Source organism: Myotis myotis, unplaced genomic scaffold, assembly GCF_014108235.1.
Source record: "Myotis myotis isolate mMyoMyo1 unplaced genomic scaffold, mMyoMyo1.p scaffold_m19_p_17, whole genome shotgun sequence".
Taxonomy (NCBI): Eukaryota; Metazoa; Chordata; class Mammalia; order Chiroptera; family Vespertilionidae; genus Myotis; species Myotis myotis.
The window spans coordinates 15,473,392-15,498,047 of NW_023416321.1; the positions used below are offsets into that span (position 1 = coordinate 15,473,392).

General features: G+C 40.9%; 1 protein-coding gene across 8 annotated transcripts in view; it reads left to right on the plus strand.

The window, feature by feature from the left end:
• The window catches only part of STAT3 (signal transducer and activator of transcription 3), a 77,721-nt gene that overhangs the window by 41,932 nt on the left and 11,133 nt on the right, over nucleotides 1-24,656 (plus strand). For 7 of the 8 annotated variants that reach the window (XM_036339739.1, XM_036339743.1, XM_036339740.1 and 4 more), the window contains 13 exons: nucleotides 12,308-12,458; nucleotides 13,894-14,038; nucleotides 14,855-14,953; nucleotides 17,578-17,673; nucleotides 17,846-17,927; nucleotides 18,109-18,203; nucleotides 18,373-18,524; nucleotides 20,766-20,924; nucleotides 21,074-21,166; nucleotides 21,937-21,996; nucleotides 23,811-23,840; nucleotides 23,940-24,033; nucleotides 24,134-24,181. In XM_036339739.1, coding sequence (XP_036195632.1) covers nucleotides 12,308-12,458; nucleotides 13,894-14,038; nucleotides 14,855-14,953; nucleotides 17,578-17,673; nucleotides 17,846-17,927; nucleotides 18,109-18,203; nucleotides 18,373-18,524; nucleotides 20,766-20,924; nucleotides 21,074-21,166; nucleotides 21,937-21,996; nucleotides 23,811-23,840; nucleotides 23,940-24,033; nucleotides 24,134-24,181 — 1,304 coding nt within the window. The remainder of the gene's footprint in view (nucleotides 1-12,307; nucleotides 12,459-13,893; nucleotides 14,039-14,854; nucleotides 14,954-17,577; nucleotides 17,674-17,845; nucleotides 17,928-18,108; nucleotides 18,204-18,372; nucleotides 18,525-20,765; nucleotides 20,925-21,073; nucleotides 21,167-21,936; nucleotides 21,997-23,810; nucleotides 23,841-23,939; nucleotides 24,034-24,133; nucleotides 24,182-24,656) is intronic. The other variant, XM_036339742.1, reaches the window with a different exon arrangement.

Here is a 24,656-nt window from a genome sequence, read left to right on the forward strand (position 1 = left end):
TAGCATTACCATATCTCCTGTAGATTTATACATATTAAATTATTAAGAGATATGCTAATGACTTTAGGTTGGGTCTTAGACCTTTCACTTTGGGAATATCTCAAAATAAACTTACTCATCCAAGTGATTTTGTTTTATAACATGCCTCATTTCAGTGTTTACATGTCAATATTTAGTTATGGTGTAATTTCTTAATTCTCAAATAACTACCCAGAGTCACATGTCATGAACTGTCCTCTTTTAGATGATAACAGGGTGCTAAAATCTCATTATAGCAATTTAAGGAGAATCAACAATACTATATAACAGTCTAGCTTTATGAGCAAAGCCATATATATTTTACTATATTTTTATTGGTTTCAGAGAGGAAGGGAGAGGGAGAAACATCAATGATGAGAGACAATCATTGATCAGCTGCCTCCTGCATGCCCCCTACTGGGGATCGAGCCTGCAACTTGGGCATGTGACCTGACCAGGAATCGAACCTTGATCGGACTTATATTTTGAAAGAATTTATAATGTGGAGAATAAGCATGTAGAGCAAGCATGTCAAACTCAAAGGCTAACATGGGCCAAATAAACGAGGCATGCGGCCCGCAGGCTGCAAGTTTAACATGCTTGCTGCAGAGGGACAAGGGTAAGAGCATCAAAATCAGTTGGGAATTGAAGGCAGTAATCTAAGGTAAGAGATGATGGTGACTTGGACTAAGATTGTATTAGTGGAGCCATGGCCAATGTTGCTAAATGGTTAGAGTGTTGGTGTGAGCACCAAAGGGTCTTGGGTTTGATTCCCAGTCAAGAGCATGTTCCTGAATTGCACTTTTATTATTTATTTATTTAAATATGTTTTATTGATTTTCTATAGAGAGGAAGGGAGAGGGATAGTTAGAAACATCAATGAGAGAGAAACACCGATCAGCCGCCTCCTGCACGCCCTGCACTGGGGATGTGCCCGCATCCAAGGTACATGCCCTTGACCGGAATCGAACGTGGGACCCTTGAGTCCGCAGGCCGACGCTCTATCCACTGAGCCAAACCGGTTAGGGCACTATTAAAATACTTTTAACAGCAAAACCTTTTCCTTTGAAACTGCAAATTCTTTTCTCATGGATATTGGAGTCTCTATAAAAGTGGTATTCTATGGCTATGTTAGTAGAAATGTTGTCCAAGTCACCAAATGCAATAAACCACCTCAAATTTAGGGCAGAGAACAGCAACCATTTTATGATGCTCTCGGATTCTGGGGCTGCAATTTAGATAGGCACAGCAGGGATGTCTTGTCTTTGCTCCACAATGTCTGGGGCCTCAGCTGGGCAGACTTGGACATCTGGGGGCACTCAGTGCTGCTTCACTCACATATGGTGCCTGGGCTGGAATGAGTCAAAGGCTGATCCCAGCTGGGATGCAGACCAAGTGCCTCCATGTGGAAGAACTTTTTGCCTTGGGCTTCTCACAAGATGTTGGCTGGGTTCTGGAGAAGGAGCCTTTCAAGAGAATCAGGTAGAAGCCGCATAGCCTTAGAAGTTGCATGTGGATAGTTCTGCCATACTCTGTTGGTTGGAGCAGTCATGGATTTAGCCAGGTTCAAGAGAAGAGGGCAAAGGTCCCTTCATTCAGTGGGACAGGTATCAAAGAGTTTGGTCCATGCTTTCTAACCACCACAAATGCTCTTTGAATTTGAGGTTCTGCCCCCAATCCATAGTTACTTTAAAGGAAGAAGTTCTAACACAGGATCCATGGGCATGGACTCTTAGCCCCAGTTATAAATTGCTTCATGCTAAGCAACCAGGACTACCTTAATATCTCTTGTAGGGAAAGTGACCAGAATAAATTTGATAAAAGAGTCTTCCTTCTCTTCAAAAAGGATTGATCTATATTGTTGGTTTGTGATGTTGAGATTCAGAAATTTGTTTCCTTTCTCTGCTTTATTTCATTTGCCTGGCTTAAAAGAATATTAATAACTTACATCGCATTCTAGATCAGTGGATGCTTTTATGACTCTTATTTGGGCTTTGGCCAAAGATAACAGAACCCACAGGCTTTTCCAGCAATTTGCCCTTCTCCTCCCTTCAGTTGTGTTCAAGCTTGGAAATTATGACATGACAATTTGCTTGCCCAACTTACAGTTGTTTCTCAAAGGCTGTACTCATTCTGTTTTAAAAAGTTGGCAGCCTGCCTCTGATCCCTGTGAGGGTGAGCCCATCAGCATTCACAGCTCATTGGAAGGATGCTTTGCTTCTCTCTGGAAAAACTTCCAAATTCTAGGTAGCCAGTCATACAGGGTAGAGTTCATCTTGTTTCCCCAGATGCAGAAGTCTTATGGGTGCCATACTTTTCAGTATTGTGGCCATCGGTGACTGTTCAGCAGGAACTTTTGGAGTGGAGGTGGTATTTATGTGTGTGTGCAAATGTGAGTAAAGGAAACTATAAAGAAATGTTTTTTGGTGTCTTAAATCTAATATCCTGTTGGAAGCTCTGAGTAGGAATGATACATGAGGGTTGCCAGCAGAGAGCTTCTCAAATGGAGGAAATGGAATTAAAACAAGAAAAAGCCTCAGCTGCATACATCATATTACAACAGTATTAGTAAGTACTGCAGGCATTCAGAGTTAAAACAGTGACTGGGCCAGAGGTGAGTTAGGGAAAGCCTCTAACACTGGCTGGAAAGGGACATATAATGCCACCAAGGAGAAAAACAGTTTAGGCGAGACTGTCTGTGAGAAAAGAACCAAGTCTGAAGGGTGGGGGTGGAGAAGGAGATGAGGTGACTTGATGGAAGACAGGACGTTTTTGAAAGTCATCTTGAGGCTGGAGAAAGGAGCTGGAGGTGCCTAAGTTGGCCGAGGAGTCGGAGAGCCGTAGGCAGGGACAAAGGTTTTGTAAGGACAATGAGAAGTTAGTTATATTTTTGAGCTGGGGGATGTGCTGTGGTTTTACTCTTACTGAAAGGAAAACTGAAAGAGTTGGTCTGCTTCTCAGAATACTTCTTAGTGGACACAGTGTCCTTGCCTGGGAGAATCTGGCTTATCAGTGTAGTTGTAATTCATACCAGCGGTTTATTCATTCTGCTGGGTACTGGGGTCAGTCCAGTATAGCGGTTACAAGTGCAGGTTATGGAGTCATAGTGCTTGGGTCTAAGTAGTGGTGATGGCGATGGAAGGAAGGCCTGTGGAGGGAGGCCTTGGTATTTTTGAGCAGCTGAAAGAAGAGCAAAGGGAGTGCCAGAAGCTCAGCCAGTAGGCTGGTGCCAGCTGACACAAGAAAGGCAGGGCTATCCAGTCCCTCGGTCACATTAATAACACCAACACTTATATACTGTGTGCTAGCTGTGTCCTAAGCACTTTGTGTACCTTAATCTTTAGTTCTAACAATGATCCTGTGAGGTAAGTACTGTTTCCTCCCCCTTTTTACAGATGAGGAAACTGAGGCACAAAGAGGCAAAATAACTGGCACTCTCTCACAAGTGGTGGAGCCAGGATTCAGGTCTGGGCACTGTGGCTCCAGGATCCATGCTCTAAGGACAACACTTTTCTTTTTCTTTTTCTTTTTTTTTTCATATATTTTATTGATTTTTTACAGAGAGAAAGGGAGAGAGATAGAGAGTCAGAAACATCGATGAGAGAGAAACATCGATCAGCTGCCTCCCGAACATCCCCTACTGGGAATATGCCCGCAACCCAGGTACATGCCCTTGACCGGAATCGAACCTGGGACCTTTCAGTCCGCAGGCCGACGCTCTATCCACTGAGCCAAACCGGTTTCGGCAACACTTTTCTGACACAATATTACATATTTTGTTTCTCAGCCTAAGATCAATGCAAGGTTGTCAGTGGGGTTTTAAGTAGGGGAGTAGCAAGATCAAGTCTATGTCTTGAAAATATCTCTCTACAATGTGGAAAATGGACTGGAAGGAGGCAAGCATATGTGGGGAGACAGTTCAAAGTTCTTGTGGCCCAGCTGCATTGTGGCTCCGAGATTTCTGTCCGATTTTCTTTGATGCCTTTTCTTGGGGGGAAGGGTGTGTGTGCTGGGTTCTGATATTTTTGGTTAAATATCAATTTACTACTTATACTGCAGCATGTATTCTTGGATTGCAGTAACCTTATGTCTTGAGGGGATGGAACCTGATCATAATTTATAGACTGAAGAGTTTTTAGAGGCCATCCAGCCCAGTTGCTCTTCCAGTATCAGAATTACTGCTGTGACATTTCTCAGGGTGAGCATTTAACCTCCATTTGAACACCAAACGCAACAGGAACGTGTCAGTTTGTCCCTCACTCCTTTCTCTGAGTCGCCTTTGCCCTTCAGTCACCAAGTCCCATGCTGTCTTCCTCATTAATGTCTCTGGAAGATGTCTGCTTGAAAACATTTCTGAGGCTGCTACCACCTCTTACCTTGATCCTTTCATCTTAAGGGATCTTTCTGAAATGTAAATCAAATGATCATTTGTCTGCTTCAAGCTTTGCAGACCTCATCATTGCCCTATTTCTTCATGTGGCTTACCTGAGAGTCTTCTCCAACCTCATCTCACATCAGAGTCTCCTTATGCAGTTTCTGCAGTGTTCTGCTTCATGACAACTGCCTGGACCCCACCCTGAAGATTATTATTGAGTCCAGCTAGTGTAAGGACCAACGTCTGGCTTCTCACAGTTCCTTAGATGATTCTAATGTGCATCCAGAGTTGAGCTATGACCTCTGCTGTGTATTCCCAGGTTCTCAATCTGGCCACACATTAATATCATCTGATGAGCTTTTAAATGTCGAAACCTGGTTCCCACCCTCAGCATCTGGTTTGGTTGCCACGAATCTTTGTATTTATTTATTTTTAAAAAGTATCTGCCCTTATAATTCTAATCTGCAGCCAGGGGTTGGAACCTCTGCATACAGAGGAAATCACTCCGAGGACAGAACTCAGAGTATATGTTATGGGGAAACAGATTCCAGTTTTGGAGTGATTTACCCTTTTCATGTAGAGATCTCCAAGTATTTGAAGAGCCACTCTTCCATAATTTAGTTTTTTGTCTACTAACCCCACTTCCTGTTCCTCAAGCCTTTTTACTGGGCAAAACATTCAAGTTTTTGGACTCCTTACACCCTAGGAGTATGTATTTGTTTTTCAGTGTGCCATTTAAAATGTGATACAATTAGAATATCATTCTAGATATGGGCCAGTTTCAGCAGGACTAATAGATCCTTTAGTTGTAACACTCTATATGTGTGTTAACACACTATAAGGTCACATTGACTTGGTATCATGGCTGACTCATGAGTTACTTAAAGATCAATTAAAACTCCCTCTGTAGCATAATGGCTAAGAGCAGGAACTTTGAAAACAGATTACTGTATTTGGGTTAGGATTCCAACTCCATGCCTACTACCATATGACCTTGGGTGACTCACTTAAAATCCCGTGCCTCAGTTTCCTCCTCTGTAAAATGGGGATAAAAATAGCATCTATCTCATAGGATTGTGTGAGACTGAAATAAATAAAGAAATATATGTCATGTGCTTAAAACAGTGGCTGATACATAGTAAGTACTGTATAAATATTAGCCATAATCATTAGTTATTTGTTTGTGTTTTTTTTTAAAAATATATTTTATTGATTTTTTACAGAGAGGAAGGGAGAGAGATAGAGAGTTAGAAACATCGATGAGAGAGAAACATCGATCAGCTGCCTCCCGCACATCCCCTACTGGGAATATGCCCGCAACCCAGGTACATGCCCTTGACCGGAATCGAACCTGGGACCTTTCAGTCCGCAGGCCGACGCTCTATCCACTGAGCCAAACCGGTTTCGGCAATCATTAGTTATTTGGATTGCTCTTAAACCCAGGTGATTTTTAAAATATATGTATATATATATTTTATTGATTTCAGAGAGAAAGGGAGAGGGAGAGATAGAAACATTAATGATGAGAGTCATTGATCGGCTGCTTCCTGCACGCCCCCTACTGGGGATCAAGCCTGCAACCTGGGTATGTGCCCTGTTTGAGAATCGAACCCGCCACCTTTTCTGTGTACCATGGAACGGTGCTCCAACCAACTGAGCCACCCTGCTGGAGCCCTTAATGTATTTCCCTTAGTCTTTTTAGGACCTGGAGCTATCCTCAAGTGAACCAGGTGGAGATACTGGATTAGGGCACCACTTAACCCTCCTGTCCTCTCCTTGTCTCCTTACATGCACCAAATCACAGCATTACTAACTTCCTCCCTTAGGATATGATACAAAGGCCCGTTGAAATGCATGTGTTTTACATTGCAGGGAAAGCGGACTTTATCATTTAACTCTTAACTCCGCTAATCTGAAGAATTTATCTGTGTCCCAGGGCATTGAGGAAATTCATTTAGCATAAAATATGTTGATGAAAGGGATGCCATGGGGGGTGGGGTGGGGAGGAACTATACAGCAGTAAGGTACACATAGTCCCTTACTATATAGGAGGGATGCTGTACATCCATTATGTTGTATGTGTGTGTTTTTAAAAAACTTTTAATAACAATCCTTAAAAGAGGGGTACTTCTCCATTTTACTGAAATCAGTAGTCAAGTAATGTTTTCCAAACAAAGAGCTAATAAATGGCAGTCAGGGTTTGCACCCCAGCCCAGCCAGTATAAAGTCTCATTTCCTTGGCCTCATACCCCACTGCTTTGGAGCAGTGTGTCTGGGTGGAGGAGTGGAAGTGTCACAAAGTGGGGAGACTGTGTGACACACAAATTCTGTCTGTTTTGTGGTTTTCATATAGAGTCAGACCAGTTTTCAGGCAGCTTTAACCATAAACTGTGCACTTAGTAATTGATGAAGCTTGTCCATATTACTTTCAATTTGGAGAGATTTATGTTTGTTAGGTTCTTGTTCCTTTAATCTGAAGTATTTGTGATCAAATATAGTACCTATCCCAAATGAAGTATGGAAACTACATCAGTTTGTTTCTTTAAATTTCTTACCATTATTATCTTAGAAATAAATAATAAGAGGTCTTGGTATTTCATAGTTCTCAGAATTTTCCCAAAGACAGCTGAGTATGCACTAGATTTGGGGTAATTCTTTTGTTTTTGTTTTTAAAACCCTGGCTGTTCTTCAAGGATTAGAGCATTAGGTTTCCTTCCCTTTTGCTGTTCACATTCCTGATAGTCTCTGCCTCTTGAAGTTAACTGTAAATCTGATAATTTTATTCTCTCTGTTTCTGGATATACACTAGATAACTATGCAAAGGTAGTGCTAGTGATCAGATTTGGAATGGAGAAAATAATGTGCTTGGCACAAGAGGCTTTAACTTTTCCTAGAAGAATTACAGTGAGGTAAGAAGAATGAGGGATATAGACTTTTTTGGGGGTTAGAGTGCTCCAGAGTGTCATGAAAAACTGTCCTTTTCTCCAAGCTCTACTCCCCAGGAATTTAGTACTTCTTTCATATATTCAATTTTGCCACATTAGTGGGGAACTCTAATTCAATTTTTCTTACATCTCAATGTCCATTTTTGCAAGGAAGAGTTGGTTTCTGACTTTAAAGCAAATCCTATTATTTGTAATTGAGTGTTACAATAAGTATAGTTCAGATTGGGCACTCAAGTGCTAACATTTTGTCTTTCTGGGAAATCAAAATTAGATTTATATATAGACTTAAGGTGCTATTGGGATTTGTAAGCAATGAAATTATATGTTTATTATACAAGGATACTTACTTTGAATTATCTATTTTTTAAATTTGAAATTTCAAAGTCTTACCATCTAGGGTAATTATGAATGGTTAAGTTAACAATGATTAAATAGTTAAAGCTTTAATATTTAAATATGGGCTCCTATCATTCATTACACCTTTCATTCTACAGTGAAAGTTTTATAAAGATTGAGTGTCTTTGTCTAGCATTAATAGCCTTTTACTTTTTCTCATCTTCTTTTAAAAAAATTTTATTCATTGATTTGAGAGAGATAAACATTGATTTGTTGTTCTACTTGTTTATGCATTTATTGGTTGATTCTTGTATGTGTCCTGACTGGGGATCCAACCTGCAACCTTGGTGTATCGGGATGATGCTGTAACCAACTGAGCTACTTGGCCAGGGCTAAAAATATACATATTTTTAAAAATATATATTTCTATTGATTTAAGAGAGAGGGAGAGAGAGAGAAACATCAATGATGAGAGAATCATTGATCGGCTCCCTCCTGCATGTCCCCTACTTGGGATCGAGCAAGCCCCACAACCCGTGCATGTGCACTGACCGGGAATCAAACTGTGACCTCCTGGTTCATAGATTGATGCTCAACCACTGAGCCATACTGGCTGGGCTAAAAATATATTCTTTTTTTTTTTTAATATATATTTTATTGATTTTTCACAGAGAGGAAGGGAGAGAGATAGAGAGCCAGAAACATCGATGAGAGAGAAACATCGATCAGCTGCCTCCTGCACATCCCCCACTGGGGATGTGCCCGCAACCCAGGTACATGCCCTTGACCGGAATCGAACCTGGGACCCCTCAGTCCGCAGGCCGACGCTCCATCCACTGAGCCAAACCGGTTTCGGCTAAAAATATATTCTTAAAAGGACTGGCTTCTCTAGAAATTAATGCAAGTATATTTCTATATTACTTTATACTTTGATTGCCTTAGCCACTGAGCCTTTCCTGACAGCAAAGAGGAGCTTAGTGTAGGCAACAGATAAAATACAAGTATGCGCTATTTAAGATCTAGGTATTTCTACAGCCAACACCCAAAGAAAAATCGCGTGATACATCATTGCAAGGTGAAACAGAAATTATCTTTAGATCACTTCTTGTTCTGAATGGTTTTCCTCCCTCTCCTCACTTTCTACCCTCCTGCCTGGGCCCTGTTGTAAAGCCACTGGTGCGTGAATGTGAAATACAAGTCTTATTTTAAAAGTTTTATGAAATGATGTAATGAAACCCTTTGGTAAGTGGTCCTGACTTGTGTTCTCAACTTGCCCTTGGTTACTTTAGATTGAAGTATATAAATGAGAACTGTGATTTTGGACAAACTTTTTTAGTGATCTTTACAGTAATAAGTTCCCCATTAGACAATAGTTGTTTGTCTTATGACCTGTTGTTGGTAAAGTTATCCCCAAGGGGTTGAGAAATTCCTGTTTTGTAAAGTCCAGAAAGTCTTTGTTGATTTACTGTTTCATTTTCTTTTTCTTTCCTCTTCAGTTGTAGAAAACAGTATCACACTTTTCCTTCATATGCTAACATTTACTATCTTCTAACCTAAATTTAGCAAACACCTTGAGAGAATTAAGCCCTATGTCAATTAAGCCCTAAGCCACTATATGGAATGTATTGTTTTCTCTCCTGTGCATCCAGAATGGTACTTGGCACTTAAATTGTTGTGCAAATCACTTTCTGTGTTTTGGGGTTCAGTGAAAGTGATTATTGAATCTCAGGCTTAGGATTATTCCATAGGTAAGAAATACTTTAGTTAGAATAGGGGCCCTGGCTGGGTCGCTCAGTTGGTTACAGCATCATCCCAATAAGCCAAGGATGAGGGTTTGATACCAGGTCAGGGCACATACAGGAATCAACCAATGAATTTATAAATAAGTGGAATAACAAATTGATGTTTCTCTCTGTCTGTCTGTCTCTTCCTTCCTCTCACCTTCTCTCTCTAAAAAAAAAAAAAAAAATCAAATTAAGAAATAATAATTAAATGAGGTTCTTTAGATTGTAATTTGAAAAATCAGAATTAAGATTGTGAAATAAAGTTAGATCTTTTAATTTTTTTCCCAGTAAAACAATGACCACAAAGCTAGTTGGCAATGGTTTTCCTAGACAATTTGGCTAGTGCTCTCTTAGGGATATGCTCTTGTTATGAAGAGCATTTGGTCTGATTGCTCTGTGGCCCCTGTTGGTTAAATATGGTTTGTAGCTAAGCAGCCATTAAGGAGATCACTATCTGACTCTTTGCCCATGTCCTCCTTGAAAATGCTACCTGCTCTTTGGCTTTAATTTACAACTACTAAAACTATATTTTTTTATATAACTATACTAGAGGCCCGGTGCACGAAATTTGTGCACTGGGGGGGGGGGTCCCCTCAACCTGGCCTGCGCCATCTCGCAGTCTGGGAGCCCTTGGGGGATGTCTGACTGATCTTAGGCCCACTCCCCGCAGAGCTGGCCTAAGCCAGCACTCAGACATCCTTAGCGCTGCTGCAGAGGCGGAGAGGCTCCTGCCATCTGCTTGCGCTTGCCGGCCGTGAGCCTAGCTCAGGGCTTCTGGCTGAACGGAGCTCCCCCTGTGGAAGTGCACTGATCACCAGGGGGCAACTCCTGCATTGAGCATCTACCCCCTGATGGTCAGTGCATGTCATAGCCACCCGTCATTCCATCGTTCGGTTGATTTGCATATTAGCCCTTTATTATATAGGATGTATGATAGCTATTTTATGTATATGCTATTTATATGATAGCTATTACAGTATTATTTGCAGTAATTAGACTAAGAAGTAAAACATAACATGAGTCACTTTTGGTGCTTTAAATTTATGGAAAAAACTATTAGCTAGTTTCTGATTTAAGAAATAGCACAATTACCGTTCTATTTTCTAAAACCCCAACTCAAATTAAAACAACAGCAAAAATCCTCTGAGTTATGGACTAGAAATGAATTGGGCTATTTTCAACAACGTGTAATTTGTTAATGGTACCAGTATATTAGTTTGAAAATGCAAATATTCATGCATGATTTCAATGTTAATCTATAACTGATCGAATATTTTGGGATGCTGCTTTGTCAGGGAGCAGACTGAGATGGCTCTATGTTTGTATCTAAGATAAGCAAATTTATAATAACACTGGAGTATATTTTGAAAAGTAGGTGTCTAGTTCTTTAAATCCTTTGTTAGAAGAACCCAGTTTCTTGGTTACATAAGAGCAGCAGTGTCCAACAAAAGTGGAATGCAAGTCACATATGTAATTCTAAAGTTGTTAATAGCTATATTAAGAGAAGTAAAAAGAAATGGGTGAGATTCATTTTAATAATATGTTTTAGTTTCCCCAATATATCCAAAATATTATCAATTCAATACCAATGAGATATTTTACTTTCTTTAAAGTGTATTTTACACTTAAAGCACATCTTGGTTTGAACCAGCCACATTTCAAGTGTCCAATAGCCACACATGGGAAATGGCTACCATATTTCATTACATTTGCATTGCAGTAGAATATACATAAATTGGCATGTTAGACAGAACTCTATGCAAATCAGGTCCTTGGAAACATAAGGCAGATCTCGATGCTTTTAGCCTAAGAGGCATATTTTAACTTGGCTCTAATGCGAATATTGTAAGAGAGTTCTAGTGACCTTTGATTTCTTGTTGAAGGTAATATGCACCATGGTTACAGTGCTTTAGCATGTAACATGTAGCCTGCTCTGAGAAATAAATAAATCAAGAAGTCCAGTTAAGTGTATGTTTTTGTATGTATTCAGTCTTTTCTTAAATGTTCTCACTACCCCAGAGAGCCATCTCAATATCTGTACATTTCTTAGTCTTTGGCTATTACTTGCTGTTACTTTCACTATTTCTCAAGACTACTTAGTCGGTGTTGCTATTCAGAAAGAGGACTAAAGGTGGTCAGCCAGATTGGTTTGTCATACCTAAGCTTTTCCCTGGGGTATTCATTAACCTGAGGACAACCTTTATGCCCGGTATTTAGCTTTTCTTCTCTCTCATTTCAGACTGAGAAATTTATAAGACAAAATTACTTTTTGTTGAGTGGGAGAAATCCCAGTTAGATCCTTGCTTATCCTCTTAAAGCTGTAGTCTTGGAATTAGCTCTCTGTCCTCCCTGAACATCCACACCCCACATTTTGGTCTTAGTTCAGGTTTACTGTATATACCTCCCAGTTCACTTACAGGGTATAGGGTGGAAAGCAGGGAACTGACACCTGTTGAGCATCTGTTGTAAGCTAGGCACTGAGCTGGGTGCTCAGAAATATTCTTTCAACAGCCCTGGGGCGGGGGGGGGGATTATGATCTCTATTTTATAGATGAGGACATGGAATTCTGGAAGTAATTTTTCACTTCACATTCCTCAGGTAGATTATTGAACTTGGCATCATGCCCATATCGTCCTCTAGTTTAGAAGAAGCTGTGATGTGCTTCCTTAAGTAGAGATTGTGAATGTGAATGTGTTGGTCTAAACTGGGAGAGACATGCCAGGATCCTTTCCAAAGCATCTTTTATCCTTAATCACAGACCTGATGCCTGTGTTGGGTACATAGGGTATTTCTACATTGTTTACCCTACCAGGGCTTGTAGTAACCATATGAACACTTTGGTTTACAGTTGGGACCCCTGATTCCAGCAGGATGGCCCAATGGAATCAGCTACAGCAGCTCGACACACGGTACCTGGAGCAGCTTCATCAGCTGTACAGTGACAGCTTCCCAATGGAGCTGCGGCAGTTTCTGGCCCCTTGGATTGAGAGTCAAGATTGGTAAGTCCTGCCCAGCCAGTGTGGCTCAGAGGTTGAGTGAACCAGGAGGACCCTGGTTCAATTCCCGGTCAGGGCATATGTCCAGGTTTTGGGCTCAATCTCCAGTAGGGGGTGTGCAGGAGGCAGCCAGTCAATGATTCTCTCTCATCATTGATGTTTCTATCTCTCTTTCCCTCTGGAATCAATAAAAATATATTAAAAAAAAATATATTGGTAAGTCCTTCTTGAGAAACTCCCAAATTGTTAGGTTTTGATTTGCATCAAGAAGCATGATCATAACTCTGTCCTATTTCATTGAAAAATGTATGGGTACAGGTGATGGGGTACAAGAGATAAGGAGGTAAAGAGGTACTCTCAGTCTTATATAAACATTTTCTATATTAAAAACATACACTAGCAACTGACTTTTGGCACATCAGCCTGCTTGCTGGTAAAAGTTTTTAGGACTGATTTGGATCTCACTGACTCAGTGAGATCCTCTGTATCAGTGGTTCTCAACCTGTGGGTCGTGACCCCTTTGGGGGTCGAACGACCCTTTCACAGGGGTCGCCTAAGACCATCGGAAAACACATATATAATTACATATTGTTTTTGTGATTAATCGCTATGTTTTAATTATGTTCAATTTGTAACAATGAAAATACATCCTGCATATCAGATATTTACATGACGATTCATAACAGTAGCAAAATTACAGTTATGAAGTAGCAACGAAAATAATTTGATGGTTGGGGGGGTCATCACAACATGAGGAACTGTATTAAAGGGTTGCGGCATTAGGAAGGTTGAGAACCACTGCTCTCTATGTTCTTATGCTTCAGAGACATGCTGCAAATATTTTTTTGTCTGAATGAGAATTCTGTCATGGGTAGAAGTTTGGGTCCTTGCTTCTCATTCCTCTTTAACTAAAGGAGAGAGACACAGAGTAAGAGAAATAGCCTTGTTCATAGAGGAGATAATGGCACAGAATTCCAACAACTATTTCACTTTAAGGTGTTCAGATTCACCTATTAATTTTGGTTTAATTCAGGCCTATGAGCTAACTTTTCCAGAATGTGGCGAAGTGCCAGGGAGGTGATTCAGAGCTATTGGAGATAGGCCATCCTACCCTACCCTGGGATTGCTTATTTATTACTAATAATCTGACCACAGAGTTGACTGAGAATTTAAAGCAAAAAGCATATCAGTCCACTTCACTCAAATATTTTATAAGTATAGACTATGACAATGGCTAATAGTATCTAGAATAATTATTTATAATTATTAAATTGCTGATATTTATTGTTGCTGAGCAAGATAAATCTAAAATGAGTGGGTTAAAGTATTGGTTTTGCCTTGTTTTTTTCCTCCTTTGCCTTGGTTTTTTCCTCCTTGATGGTGACTTTGTGTGTGTGTAGGTTTCAGAGTCATTCCTGATCACTCTTTCTTTTCCTAGGGCTTATGCAGCCAGCAAGGAATCACATGCCACTTTGGTGTTTCATAATCTCTTGGGTGAGATTGACCAGCAGTACAGCCGCTTCCTACAAGAATCAAATGTTCTCTATCAGCACAATCTGCGAAGAATCAAGCAGTTCCTTCAGGTGTGATGAGAAACGGAACCAGACAAAGGGTTTTAGATTTCTTCTTGCCAGTATCTTTTCTCAGTTGGCTAAATAATGAGAACCTATCTTGTACTTTAAATATAAGGGGAAGTAATTAGCCCTTTCTCAAATCTCTGTATGCTAACCCATGAGCATCATTACCTGAAATTCACTTCTTTAGTTAGTTGAAGTAATAACCTGATTGTTATGTTAATATTATATTAACACGTTAATAACGATTATAACCAGGTTCCTTCATAGGAAGATGACTCATTCATTCATTCCTTACCCCAGGACATGCTTAGAGATAGAAAGGGGGAGAGAGAGAGAAAGAGAAACATCCATGTTTGTCTTCCATACCTGCCCCCCTGCCCCGACTGGGGATTGAACCTGCAACCTAGGTATGTGCCCTGACTGAGAATCACACTGACAAAACCCTTCGTCGCACAGAATGACACTCAACCAACTGAGCCACTCTGGCCAGCTGGACAACTCTTACTTTCAAATGTTAAAGGTTTGGCCATAATTGGATGCTCCTGGACAAAGTGCATCACCTCCCTATAAGACCAGGATAACAGACTGTCCAAACAATCAGATGTGCCTCCTCTCACAGTAGTACAGCTTATCATGACTGCCTTTCTTCGCTTCTCCCCTTCATCTCCCACTGATTGCAGCCAGGCTTTAAGGCCTTTGTTCTATTGTTTCATGCAGTAAATGTAACGCTCAATTTATGAGGAGTTTAGCTTTAAGTCAGCAAAGTTTGGTCCACATCTCCTCAGTGTACTGCTGCTTTTCATTCTTCTCTCCTACTTATAGAGCAGGTATCTTGAGAAGCCTATGGAGATTGCCCGAATTGTGGCCCGGTGCCTGTGGGAAGAGTCCCGCCTCCTCCAAACTGCAGCCACTGCAGCCCAGGTGAGACTTGGGAAGAAACAGTGCTATCGAAGATGTGCGTCCGTTCTTGTGTACAAAGATGTGCTTGCTCTTTTATGGTCTCTAGGGTGTACACTGTCCTCCAGGGTAGAAGTGGGTGTTGGTGTTTTGGGCTTTTAAATTTTATACAATGAAAAAAACTTTATTTTTTTTCCTGAGTATATAATGCATTCTTACCCATTTTAAAAAAAATTAAAACATTACAGAAAAGTACAAGGAAGAAAGTTTTTGTAAAAATCTGAACCGTCACTCCCTCTATTGTTCCTTCCCAAGAAACCAACCTTAATAGTCTGGTATATATCTCTTCACATCTTTCTCCAAGCTCATATAAACTATATAAAATGCATTCCCTCCCCCCTCCTCTTCCCCCCCTCCTCCCTCTCACAGTATATTTAAATGTTTTTATTTCCTGCCGAAACCGGTTTGGCTCAGTGGATAGAGCGTCGGTCTGTGGACTGAGGGGTCCCAGGTTCGATTCCGGTCAGGGGCATGTGCCTGGGTTGCGGGCACATCCCCAGTAGGAGATGTGCGGGAGGCAGCTGATCGATGTTTCTCTCTCATCGATGTTTCTAACTCTCTATCTCTCTCCCTTCCTCTCTGTAAAGGATCAATAAAATATATTTTAAAAAATAAATAAATAAATAAATGTTTTTATTTCCCTTCATCTTGCTTTCTTCATTTAATATTATATCATGTAAATTCTAATAAGTCAAGTAATAGAAAGCTAACTCATTTTTTTTTTTTTATTTTAGTCTGTGGTATAGAGCTGCTGCTGTAATGTATTCACTTATTTCCCCTTCAATAGACATTCACTTCATCCTCCCCCTCCCCGCCGCCCATTATAAATACTACTGTAGCATCTATGTATCTTTATATATTCATGCTTTGATTTCCCTATGATAAATTTCTAGGCTGTCTTTATAAATAAAGTTCTTTTCAGAGCACAGCAACACACATTACTGTGTGCATTGTCTGTGGCTGTTTTTGTGCTGCAGTGGCAGGACCGAGTGCTTGTGGCAGGGACTATATGACCCACAATGCCAAAAATATTTACCACCTGCCCCTTAGAGAATTTGCAGCCCTTGACATAGAGCTACCAGTTGGATATCTGAGGCCTCAACCCAGGCCTCATTGTTATTTTCTCTGTTTACATCATCTGGCATATTTTTAAGTGTCTTTTATGGGTATCGCAGAGGGAGATAGAAGGATGAGTAGACGTGATCCCTGCTACCAGAATGTTTGGTCGAGTTGGGATTATAGGTACACAAACACTCAATGTGAGAGAAACATACAGGAAGATGTGAGTCATTTTGTCTAGGGTAGTTGAATCATGTTACCCAGGAGAGCAAAAAGTTACACTGGGTTTGCGGGTGAATGAGTTCAGGTGTGCTTGGGCAGAAGTACAGGCCTGGCAGAGTGGACAGTGTGTGGGGAGGGAGAGTGTGAAACATGCTGTATCGGGGAAGAGTGGGTGGTTTGGGGGGCCTGAAGCACAGGACGGGAGGTTTAGGTTGTTAGGAGGTTGTGTGAAACATCTGTCTGTGCTGGGCTGAGATGTTTATACTTGAAGCAGTGGGAGACCATAGTTTATAGAAGTATTAGAGGCAGGCTTCTGTGGGTGATAATTAATCACATCTATTTTCCCCCTTTAAGTGCAGTACCAATTGAAAAATAGACCTGGAAGTCGAATACAGGTGAAAATATCAGCTGTATTGTTAGTATGTCCTATAACATACTGTGTTGATCACCACAGCTTTTACATGGTCTTTTTTTTTTTTTTTAAATCAGAAGATATCCTGTTATTTTGACAAAACTTATAATTTTTAAGTTTCATGTACTATTGACATTTTTTAAAAAAATATATTTTATTGATTTTTTACAGAGAGGAAGGGAGAGGGATAGAGAGTTAGAAACATCCATGAGAGAGAAACATCCATCACTGCCTCCTGCACACCCCCTACTGGGGATGTGCCCGCAACTAAGGTACATGCCCTTGACCAGAATTGAACCTGGGACTCTTCAGTCCACAGGCCGACGCTCTAGCCACTGAGCCAAACTGGTCAGGGCCTATTTGACATTTTAAGGTGCCAATTTCCCCTTATACGCCAAGATACTATCTCTTGATACGGCATTTCACCCCCCGGAAATAATGGTTATTTATTATCCCACAGAAGTGTTATTGTATGCTACCTACATTTAAATAGGCATTCGAAACTTGCTGTCATAAACTGTTCTGACGTTTTTTACATGCTTGCCTAGAATGAGCTTTAAAAGGTAGGGACCATGTCTTAGCTCACATGTGGTCTCCTAGTGTAATACACAGAGTAGGTTTACAGTGTGACCTAGAGTTAAAAAGCCAACGACAATGGTAAAACTATGCGAGAGCTTCCTGGACACCATGCCGACAGCACCTGGAGAGTTCTGGCTACTGCAGAACTGCCCGTTACAACACCCGGCATGCTGCCTCTGTTTCCCTTTCTGTCACAATGGCAGTAGCATCTCAGGCCAAACAGGAAGGGTAGTGGGGTGGGATGAAGACTGGACAGAGGTATTTCTCTCCCCATATTTCCTGTATTCACATGTGTGTCGACTCCCTTCTTTGGCAGCAAGGGGGCCAGGCCAACCACCCCACAGCTGCCGTGGTGACAGAGAAGCAGCAGATGCTGGAGCAGCACCTACAGGACGTTCGGAAGCGAGTACAGGTAAAGCAGGTCTGGGGAAAATACCCCTTTTCTTAGGGATATTGCCTATGGGTTCTGCCTATATTTCTCATTGAGATACTGGCTTCGTTTTTATTCTTCTCAGAGACTATCTTTTCCCTCTCCCCAAGGAAATATTTCCTACTGCTGTTTATTTGTTTGCTTGTTTTAACAGGATCTAGAACAGAAAATGAAAGTGGTAGAGAATCTCCAGGATGACTTTGATTTCAACTATAAAACCCTCAAGAGTCAAGGAGGCAAGTGAATATTAGAGACGTTATAAATCTCCTGTAGAAAGTGAGTTTGTGTTCCTTGAGTTTCAGGACTTATTTGTCTTGACTCTGTGTTCAGAGTTTGGGAGTGAGTGTCCTTAAGGGAGCCTAGTTACTAAGGAAAGGAGTGTTCCCCCAGGTCAAGGAGTTTTTCTTTCCTCTACAGACATGCAAGATCTGAATGGAAACAACCAGTCAGTGACCAGGCAGAAGATGCAGCAGCTAGAACAGATGCTAACTGCTCTGGACCAGATGCGGCGAGTAAGAGCGTGGGACAACTCCCTCTGCGTGTCTCACACCCTGTGGGATCTCGGGATCTCGTGGCAGAACCTGTCTGATTTCTAAGTTCCTTCTCTGGAATTGACCACAGCATGTAGTTAGAGATGGTCTGAGGAAATGTTTTCTGACTTTTGTTTTGGTTACCAACCAGAGTATCGTGAGTGAGCTGGCGGGGCTTTTGTCAGCTATGGAGTATGTGCAGAAAACTCTCACGGATGAGGAGCTGGCTGACTGGAAGAGGCGGCAACAGATTGCTTGCATTGGAGGCCCTCCCAACATCTGCTTAGATCGTCTAGAAAACTGGTAAAAGATGAAAGAGAAGTTTTTCCTTTCCTTCTAGAAAGCTGTGCTAAATTATGATCATAACTGCAGGCCCAAAGAATTGGTACTGTATCTCAAAGGTGGGGATTTTTCATCTAAAAACTAATAAAAGATGAAAGAGAAGTTTTTCCTTTCCTTCTGGAAAGCTGTGCTAAATTATGGTCATAGCTGCAGGCCCAGAGTGTTGGTATTACATCTCAAAGGTGGGGACTTTTACGTAGTCAAATTTAGCTCTAAGAGTTAAAGCTTTCACTTTATTTGGACAATTTTTTTTTAAAATATATTTTATTGATTTTTTACAGAGAGGAAGGGAGAGGGATAGAGAGTTAGAAACATCGATGAGAGAGAAACATCGATCAGCTGCCTCCTGCATACCCCCTGCTGGGGATGTGCCCGCAACCAAAGTACATGCCCTGGACCGGAATTGAACCTGGGACCCTTCAGTCCGCAGGCCGACGCTCTATCCACTGAGCCAAACCGGTTAGGGCTATTTGGACAATTTTAAAAATAAAAATGTATTTATATTACTATATTTTAAATCTGTTCTATTTTATAATTTAAATAAAGTTTTAGGTTTCATTGCATTTAACATTTTAAACAAGTTTTTGTTTTTTTAATTATTTTTGAGAGAGGAAGAGGGGGAGAGAGAGAAAGAGAGAGGGAAAGAAACAGTGATCTATTGCCTCCCCCACATACCATGACTAGGGATCCAATCCACAGTGTGGCTATGTACCCTGACTGGGAATTGAACCCTCCACCTTTGATGTATGGGACGACACTCCAACCAACTGAGCCATACCGGCCAAGGCCAAGACTAAATTTTAAGTTTTAGTCAGTTAAATAACCTAAAATTGTACAAGCTCTTTTATAAGCGGAAAAAGTTCAAATCCAGAAAATTAATAAAGGGAAGAAGTCTTTTAAAACTGAATTATTCAGAGCTACCTACAGGTAAGATTTTGGTGACTACCAGTCTAAACAGCTGTTATTGTTGTATATATACACAAAAAGATAGAAATCCAAGCATTTCACATTAGTGGGTTGTTCTTTATGCTCTTCTATAATCTGCTCTTTTACACAGTCATCTAGCACATCTTTATGAGCACCCTTGAAATGCGAGGCCCAATAATGAATGGGTTGCACCAGCTTCAATAAACTAGGAGAAACATGACATGATGGGGAGTCCAGATACACAGAGCATGAAATTGAAAATTCAGGGCAACTCTACATGAGAATACCTGTTTGTTCATATCCTCACTAACCCCGAGTTTTGTTAATTTACTGAAAGCAGTTTTAAATGCTTTTTGATCAGGGAACCAAAATGCTTAAGTTCCGGGGATGGGAGAACATAAGTGCCAGAAGGGAGTCAGGGAGCTCAAAAGTCCTACCTCTGCCCCCTCTCCCCTGCATCTTTCACCTTCTCTCTTTGAGGTCTTTTAGTTTTTATTAAACTAGTGGTAGACCATCAAGGAGAGACAATAATATTTTTTATTCTTGGGGACAGACTTAATCAAACTTTGTCTCCCTGTCCACTTTTTCTATGTGCACGTTATCAATATTTTGAAACATAAAGTCATATCCTTTGATCCATTGAAAGGCGGTGTTGAGAGGGCTCATGGGGACCCTGCAGTTCAACCTCTTCCCTCATGCAAGGAGACATTAAGCCCCACAATGGGGAGTTGGCCAAGGTTACACAGATAGTGAAAGGCGGAGCTAACTTAAATCCATCTTCTTGGGAGGTCTTACCTCTTATGTTTCCCCAGTCCTCACATTTTGGTATAAGGATAAGTTAGGATAAAAAAGTGAGTACCAAATTTCGTATTTCACATTCTCCATATGTGGGTTCTATTGCTTGTCACTATCCAGTGATAACTCTGTTAAATACCTCCTAGTAGCATAAGTTTCGACACTTCTTCCTATGTGCCTAGCTCTCTCTTTGAAATGCAAAACTTTAGGAAGGGACTATTTTAAAGAGGCAAAATAAATTTCCCCTTTCTTTATTTAATGAAAAATAAATTCCCCCTTTTCACATTTAATGCTGCTGAATTGTACAAATACAAATGGTAAATTTCTTGTTAGGTATGTTTTACCACAATAAAATAAGTCCCCCTTGCTAATTGTAGGGGACTGCATAGTAGTGTTTATCTCTATAGTATACCCTTCCCCCTCTCATTTACCCATGTACCCTCCCTTAGGTCACTGGTAACTTTCTTATTTTATTGGCAGGATAACCTCATTAGCAGAATCTCAACTTCAGACCCGCCAACAAATTAAGAAACTGGAGGAGTTGCAGCAAAAAGTTTCCTACAAAGGGGACCCCATTGTACAGCACCGGCCAATGCTGGAGGAGAGAATTGTGGAACTCTTTAGAAACTTAATGAAAAGGTAACTTAGGATCCTTGTCCCTTTCCCTCAGCACCCCCCCCCTTCCCAATTACGTCCTTAAACAAGAGATTGGCTCACTTCACGGGCACAGGAGGAAGGCTGGCCCACTGTGTAGTGTGTGAACTGCTGTCCTCCTCTTGCTCTTTCAGTGCCTTTGTGGTTGAGCGGCAGCCCTGCATGCCCATGCATCCCGACCGGCCATTAGTCATCAAGACCGGTGTCCAGTTTACTACTAAAGTCAGGTGGGCCACAACACTTCCATCCTGGGTAGCTGTTTTATTGAGAGACATTCTTAGACGAGAGCAGAGTCGGTATTCAGGGTTCTTCACAGGCAGCACAGGCAGTACTGTGGAGAGTGTGAAATTTGTTGGCGTAACATTGACTTGCTCTTTGTTCCTTCTGTCAAAAGCTAAGGAATGGTTATCTTTTTTAGGTTACTGGGGCATATTTTTATGATTCTAGTCCTACAGTCTGAGACAACAGGGGCAAAGTAATACCAGTTCTTTCTGTTCTTTGAGCCTTCTTTTCCCTGAGGATTTTAAGGGAAAGAGTAAGGCTTAGTGGTATAGAAGCTAAGGGGGACCACAGGGCAGGTGGGTGGTGGGCCTGCGGGGAAGTGTTACTTTCACACTCAAGTCAGACAGGTATGTTGGGGTTTGCCCTTCTGCAGTGAAATTTCCCCCCTTAGGTATTTGGTTTTGTGTTGCGTTTCAGGTTTAACAGAAAGAAAACCAGCTGCAGAGTGTGTAATCCTGTAATATTTTTCATGAAATGGCTTTTATTATCCTTTGGTGAATCTCTGACAACTTTGTCCCAGTTCTTAATTCTTAGGCTTTTTTTTTTTTCAGTAACTTTGGCCTAAAGGGGTGATGCTTAATTTAAGATCAAAGATGGTTCTGGCAGGAAGAGGAATTTGGGATTGTCATTTATTCACTTCTTAAAACTTTTTTTAAAAACTGGATTATTGTTGTTTTTTGCTCAGACACTTTTTTCTTCTTTTTTTTTGAAATAGATTGCTGGTCAAATTCCCCGAGTTAAATTATCAGCTTAAAATTAAAGTGTGCATTGACAAGTAAGTACTCCTAATCTTGGCTCTTTTTTATCTTTTTCAAATGACTGAGAAATTAGCACTTTGACAGACATCTGAACTTAAGAGACTTTATCTCCATTCAGAGATCTTTGTTTTTTTGTACAAATGTTTTCATAAAACTTGCAGAGCACTGTCATTTACATGCCTGCACAAAACCACAGAGCTAGTGGTACAGATTTGAGTTGTGATTGCTATTGTGACCTTGAGTCCCTCTTTTTCTTTAAATTTTTACTTGTAAATGCAATTTATTCATATTATACAAAACTGAGAATATATAGGGGAAATGGATTTTCAAAAATTGTTCTGTACTTCATTACGATGGAATAATTTTCAAAATTTGACAGAACCTTTTGAAAATTAAAATGCACATACCCTTTTAAGAGCTTAGAAAAGAGAAAAAATGTATTCTTAATTTTTGGTATAATAATTATCTGGAAATTTTATCCAGAATGAACTGGAAAATAATTACTAATGAAATAAGGGGCTTGAGGAAGGTGGTAGGTTTAGTAAATAAATAAGCAAGCAAAAATTAATAACCTTAACCATATAGTAGCATTAACCAGTTAGAAATTATAATAGAAAAAATAATCTCATAATAAGCAAAAAAAGTAAAATATATTGTGATCAGCTTAAACAAAATGTTTAAGATCTATTTGAAGAAAACTGACATTTTAGTGAGGAAGGGATATTGTAAAAAGTGGTGTGACAAGTCATATTTCTGGATTGTAGACTTCTAATCTTATTATAAAGATGTTGATTCTTTTTTTTAAGTATATTTTTACCGATTTCAGAGAGGGAGGGAGACAGAAACATCATTGATTAGAGAGAATCATGGATTGGCTGCCCCCCCCCGCACGCCCCCCCCCCAGTGGGGATGGAGCCTGTGACCCAGGCATGTGTGTAATATGCTAATTAGACCAATAGCCTAACGTCCGAAGCCGAAGCCGGGGCTGCAAGGGCTGAGGCAAGCTGTTGCGGCTGCGAGGGCCGAGCCCCTTGCACAAATTTTGTGCATCGGGCCTCTAGTAAAATAATCAAAAGGAAAAGACCAGGAAATGTGACTATATAAAAAGATTATATATTAAAAAACATAGAGTTAAAGGACAGTGGGCACACTGGGAATAGTATACCAAATGTGATGCTCTGAGTTTCAGGTAACAGTAAACCTTTACAGAAAATCCAGTGTGACTTAAATAATAAGGAAGTTTGCAACCCAGTATAACTGGAAATGCAGAGTTAGGGCAAGTTCCTGATGGTGAGGTCAGTGACTCATTGATGGCATCAAGCACCCAGAATTGTTTGTCCCTTTTCTGTCATCATAAGCATCACCTGCATTGCAAAGTTCCCTTCTGGGTTGCAACATGGTTGCTTGTAGCAAAGGCCATGTGCTTCCTTTCTCATGTTCACGGCTATGGAATGTAAATCCAGCCTGGGTTGTAATTCCTTCCCAGTCTGATTGAAACCATGTAGGTCACGTCCTCACCCCCTGGACCACTGCACTGTGGGCATGTTATGTTCTGATGGACTTAATGATCAGGGTCCCCGGGAGGTGGGGCTGGAAGGGTACTGAGAAGCAAAGTTCTGTTAGGAAGGGAGCAGATGATGTTGGGTAGGCAACCAGCTGTGTCTACTACTTACGCATGTACAGGTTTGGTATATTTTACATAACAAATGTAATTGAATGATAGAAATTCCCAGCAACACAGCAGTTTTTCTACCAAATTACAGGTGTTTAAAATAGATTTTTTGAAGAAACACGGACCCGTTTTATTAACACTGGTTTGTGTTCTTAACAGAGACTCTGGGGATGTAGCAGCTCTCCGAGGGTGAGTTCAGCCTAGGGGCTTCCTTTCGTTCTGTTCACTCTAACTTTGTCCTCTGGCCGCTCAGGGACTTATGTGGTTGGTTTTTCTCCTGTGATTCAGATCCAGGAAATTTAACATTCTGGGCACAAACACAAAAGTCATGAACATGGAAGAATCCAACAACGGCAGCCTCTCTGCAGAATTCAAACACTTGGTATGCGGGAGAAACCTTGTCCTTCGCCATGGGGCTGTGGCAGAGGGAGAGGGGAGGGGGCGGCCTCATGTGACAGAGATGCTCTTTGCTTTTCTTACAGACCCTGAGAGAGCAAAGATGTGGGAATGGGGGCCGAGCCAATTGTGACGTAAGTTTTTGGGGGGATAAAAGCCAGCTGGGAGGCTTTTCTTTGAGGGGGAAAGGAAAAGGGCTGTTTCAGTTGTAGTCCTTCAGAAGAGTTGCTGTGGGCCAAAATGACCTGATCCCGGAAGTCTCATCTGCCGGGAGTTTTCTGGCTGGAGCATTTCCTTGATTGTCCCAAGAGTTAACATCCCATTAAGTAGGAGTGGAAAGTCCCTTGCTGCGTTACCCACACCCATTTAGTAGCAAGGAAGCCTGCCACCTGGCCTGGGGCTTTCCAAATTCCTCTTCCAGCCTCTGCCGGCTGACTTGTTTTTCTGACTGAGGAGGGATAGAAGGTTGTAACAAATCTGAGTGAGTTAGTTTTAAAAAGAAAAAGAACAAAACCTACCTGTTCTTTATCCCCCTTATTTCTTCTCTGCCTCCCATTGATTCAGATTATTGGATTCTTAGTGTCAAAAATAAGCTTTAGAAAAAATAGA